Source organism: Cyprinodon variegatus, unplaced genomic scaffold, assembly GCF_000732505.1.
Source record: "Cyprinodon variegatus isolate N-32 unplaced genomic scaffold, C_variegatus-1.0 Scaffold650, whole genome shotgun sequence".
In the NCBI taxonomy this organism is placed as follows: domain Eukaryota; kingdom Metazoa; phylum Chordata; class Actinopteri; order Cyprinodontiformes; family Cyprinodontidae; genus Cyprinodon; species Cyprinodon variegatus.
The window spans coordinates 222193-226950 of record NW_015151103.1 but is presented as its reverse complement, the minus strand read 5'-3'; the positions used below and the strand labels follow the sequence as shown (position 1 = coordinate 226950).

At 31.8% G+C, this 4758-nt stretch overlaps 1 protein-coding gene across 1 annotated transcript in view; it reads left to right on the top strand.

Moving 5' to 3' along the window:
* Positions 1 to 374: 374 nt before the first annotated feature.
* Positions 375 to 4758, top strand: part of LOC107096793 (radial spoke head 10 homolog B-like) — an 11709-nt gene continuing 7325 nt past the window's right edge. Inside the window, exons 1-7 of the mRNA XM_015393601.1 lie at positions 375 to 485; positions 1638 to 1731; positions 1839 to 1886; positions 1989 to 2162; positions 2774 to 2859; positions 2929 to 3049; positions 3216 to 3392. Coding sequence (XP_015249087.1) covers positions 457 to 485; positions 1638 to 1731; positions 1839 to 1886; positions 1989 to 2162; positions 2774 to 2859; positions 2929 to 3049; positions 3216 to 3392 — 729 coding nt within the window. The 5' untranslated portion in view covers positions 375 to 456. The remainder of the gene's footprint in view (positions 486 to 1637; positions 1732 to 1838; positions 1887 to 1988; positions 2163 to 2773; positions 2860 to 2928; positions 3050 to 3215; positions 3393 to 4758) is intronic.

Here is a 4758-nt window from a genome sequence, read left to right as displayed (position 1 = left end):
TATATATATATATATATATATATATATATATATATATATATATATATATTTACTATTTTCAAGGCTGCACAAAAAATGAAATTGTCCAGAGAGCTGTTCTTAACGAAATTTCTTTTTGTTTTACACTTGTGTATACAAAATGACAAATTTATCCATGTCTAAAATCTGTTTTATTGATTATTTTTTTATGACTATAGTTTAAATATGTTCTCCATGAGATTCCTGTGTTTTTCTGTATTTCCTATAAGAGGGATTTGCTATGTTTATTCAAGCTTTTCATTGATGTTTTGAGCTACTGAGAAGCTTTTTGACTTATTTGGGCTGCCGTAGTTAGAAGCGCATACAACCGCTACTGCGTTGCCATAGAGACGGAAATATATTCACCACACAAATGATAACGGATGGATCCAGCGATAGTTTGGTGCAAAGAACGAAGCGACGTTTATAGATGCAGCCATGGAAAAGAGAAGAAGAGATGAAGAAAGGTATAAGTTTTCAGGTTAACGTTTTTATACGTTTATAGGAAAATAACAGCTGCTGCCACGAACTCAGCCCCTGATTAGCAAACAGTTAATCAACTCCCTGCTGCTGATTGTCCGAATATAGGAAGGTAGCTTAAATAATGATAAACTTAACAGTATAAACAAGGTTTAAAATAATTTTTTGAGTTCAGATGCTAATTTTAAACCTCAAAAATGTAGAAAAGCTTAATTTAACTTAAGTTTGTATGGAATGAATTGTGTTCCGTTATTGTTACATGCAAAGAACATTTTCCATAAATGGATATATTAAAAAAAAATACCCACATTTTGTATTTTGAAATTTGAAAAAATCCAATCAGAAAAGAAGCTTTGAAAAACGTTTTAATAAGAAAAAGTTTTGGGATTAACTTTGCTTTAATTTTATTTTTCATATTTGTCATTTTATTTCATTTGTTAAATATTTTAAGGGATCTAATACCTTAATTGATTCTAAAAAGGTCATTATGCAGAGAGTTTATATTTAATTTATTTAATTATATTTCTGTTTTTTTATTTTTTTTATTTTAGGTTTTCTAAATTGTATTTTTTGGGGGGTTCAACATTCTCTTCACTCCAACCCCAATACAAACGCTCACTCTTGGATGTGTACATTGACCAATATGATGTTGCTAAAGTCCATGCAGAGCAATAAAAATACATCTTCGCTTTTAACTCCAAATGAAAGCCCCCCCCCAAAGTAAAGAGCATGTGGTGTGTAAATACCAATTTGAAAGGAATGAAATTCATCAAACTCAATCTAATAATGGGAATTTGAAAAAGTGTCAATTATAAAGTTATGATTGAGAAAATTATAGCTGTAAAAAAAATAAATAAAAACATGAAAAATTAATAAAAAATGTAAAATTTGGACCTAAAATATTCCCTGCTTTTGATAAAAAAATAAAATAAGATAAATTAATTAGAGAAAATAAAAAATAATAAAAATAAAGTTATTACTAAAACCTTTTTTGGAGTGAAACATCTTTTCAAAGTTGTATTCCGGGGTTGCATTTTTTTTCTCAAATGTCAATTTACAAAAAGTGTTGTTTTCTTGGAACTATAAAGGAAAACAATTCACTCCATAAGTTAGTATGATTTTGTGATCAATGACGACAGGTGTGAAGGAACAACCAAGGACAAACAATTTCATGAAGACGGTGTGTCTTTTCAAGGAAGACATGAGTACAAGGCAGACTATGCAAATGTGCAGGTATGGAACGCAAATAAAATGTATCTTTATCAATCAGATTCATAATGAAGATTCATCAATCTTCATCTCACTGAATTAAACAGTCATATTAAAACTGTTTTATGAAGGAAACTTTCTCCAAAGGACCCATAGAGGCAAACGGTGTGAAATATGAGGTAGGGTCGCTGAATGGTGAACTATTGAAACCGCTGATGCACTTATTACATCCATCAGGTTGAAAAATTATTCAACATGGATTAAAATTTGTAATCCATCAGGGGGACCTTGTGAACAATGTGCCAACGGGCCATGGCACCTTAGCATGGAGAGATGGCAGCACATATACGGGGGAAGTCCTCAGAGGTATAAGACACGGACTGGGAACCTACCAATGCGCCAAAGAGGGCGTGTCTTACACAGGACAGTGGCATCACGGAAAGAGGCACGGGAAGGTAGGATTCACTTTTTTAAATACTGTGTAATCATTTATCTTTTAACTTGTTTGTTTGGTTTTTTTTCCACAAGACAGGGTAAGAATTATATACAGGCTAAAAAATATATACACATTCTCTCTAATATTTGGATAAATGTACTGTGGTGATTCACAAGAAGGCTTAATGCTTTAGTAGCCATAGAGAAGCTTCTGACATTTTCCTGGTTTAGTATTTGATCTTTCTGCCTCACAGAACTTATAAAGCTTATTTTAAATAGTAATTTTCCTACTTGTGACTGGCTATTAAACATAAACATTACCATATATTTGAGGTTGTGGGCAATGTCCAGCAGACCTATAGAAATGCGTCTCTGCTTCTTACTCCAGAGGAAAGCCTGCCCACGGAAATGAAGAGAATGTGTGTTGCATGTTTTCTTTCTATTTCTACTTTTAAAAAAGTATTTTTCTCAAATCCATTTACACATTTTTTTTTTTTTTGCTTGCAGCATCAATGAAACAAAATTCCCTCCATATGAATAAAACTGATGCACACAAAAAAAAACATTCACAGAAATCATTAAAAGCCCAAATTTGATGGGTGTAATCTTTTGACGCTCTCTTTTTATTTAGGGCACCGTTTTTTATAACAAGGACAGAACCTCATGGTACAAAGGTGACTGGGTGATGAACAGGATAGAGGGATGGGGACAGAGGCGGTAAGCTTATATCCGCAATTTACGGTTTTGAATTTAATATTACAAAGATGATAAGTGTTTTTTGAGCAGCTATCCCTCTGGGAACACGTACACTGGTGAGTGGAGGAACAATCTGAAACATGGAGAGGGCAGGATGATCTGGATAACGCTGGGACAGGAGTATGCTGGGAACTGGCAAAATGGAGTACAGGTATGATAGTGACGGTGTGGTGGGAATTCTTAGGGTTATACCTGTAACTGATATCGAAAACCTGCAGTTTATGATTTATAGAACATGGTTTGAGATAATATTATATTTTTATGTAAACTTGATTGAAACTTTAGTTCTTGATCTCATTGACTCTCCTTTCTTTCAGAATGGGTATGGCACACAAACCTGGTTGGTGAATGCAAAAGAAGGAGCGGAATATGTTAGGGACAACCAGTACGAGGGGGATTTCCTTGAAGGTCGAAGGCAGGGAAAAGGAACCTTTTACTATGCTGGTGGTGCCATCTACACTGGAGAATGGAGGAATGATAAAAAGCATGGAAAGGTTGGACACACATAGCTACAGTTATGTTTGCCTAAGAATACTAGATTTTAACAAGTACAATAAAAAAGGAATCAGATTCAAATACAAGGCATCTTATTGGCAGCCATGATAAACACATGGAAAATAACATTTTACTGGAGTAGCATGACTTTCAATTTTTTCTTTTTATAGCACAACATTAAATAATTGTTTCTAACAATAGCAGTTCTCACTGATGCAGAAATAACAACCCATTTGAAATAAAAGCTTTTTTTTCTAAGGATGAAACAAAGAGCATTAAAATATCTGTTTGCTAAAATATGTGGAGTTTCCATGTAAAGCCATTTTATTCAAATCCAAATAAATTAAAAAATTTCATCAGATAAATAAGATGTACCCGTAGTAAACTTTTTTTTTATGCTTATTTTATCATTTCTTCGGTCTTTCTAACTTTAAGATTTATTGTTGTATTTGTTATTTTCCTATTTCATGATTTATTAATTTCAGAATAGATGATTTTTTAAATATATATATTTTTTCAAAATGTAGTAGATTTATTTTTTCAAAACATATCTATTAATTTCCTGGTTGATCTAATAATACAATTAAGAAGTAATTTATTTATTTTATAATAATCTTTTTTTTATTACAATTTTATTTTATATAGCTTTTAAGTATTTTAAGAACTTTTTTAAACTTCATTTTTATATTTAAGCTCTTTTTATTCTTCGTCTTTTATTTTAAGTTCTTATAACTGAGAGGACAGTGTTCCCTCTATGGAACGCCTCAGTCTATTCAGAATTATTTGATTTAAGTTTTATTTAGTTTTTTTTTACTTGAGGAAATGCATTTATTTTATGGACTATTTTTTTGAAATTTTATAAATATAAATTACTTATTATGGTATTTTTTTATTTATTTACCTAAGAATAAAATGGTTCTCCATAAGTTTGTCTTTAACAAGTTTCACTTTGACTACATTAGACTAATGTTGAGTTCAACACCAAAGATAAATATGGCATCACGTAAATCATAAAATTATAAGAGCAGCTCAAAAAAGTAAGGATACCGTACAAACGTTCACTACTTTTTGTCTCTCATTTCAGACTAATATAAAGATTCATTGTGCATTCAATTAATGTCTCCTCAGGAGACAGGAAACAGGTTGAGGAAAAATGCAATGGTGAATCAGGTCAAAGGTGAAACATATAGAGTGAATTTTGTTCCAGTATATGTCTTTCATAGGAATAAAAACACAAATAAATTTGAGACCTCTGAGCGCTCCATTTGTGACAGTTAGCAACATTTCAAAGGGCGGTGGTGACGGCGCTTCAATAGTTGGAGGGAAGTTAAACAGATAGATAGATAGATAGATAGATAGATAGAT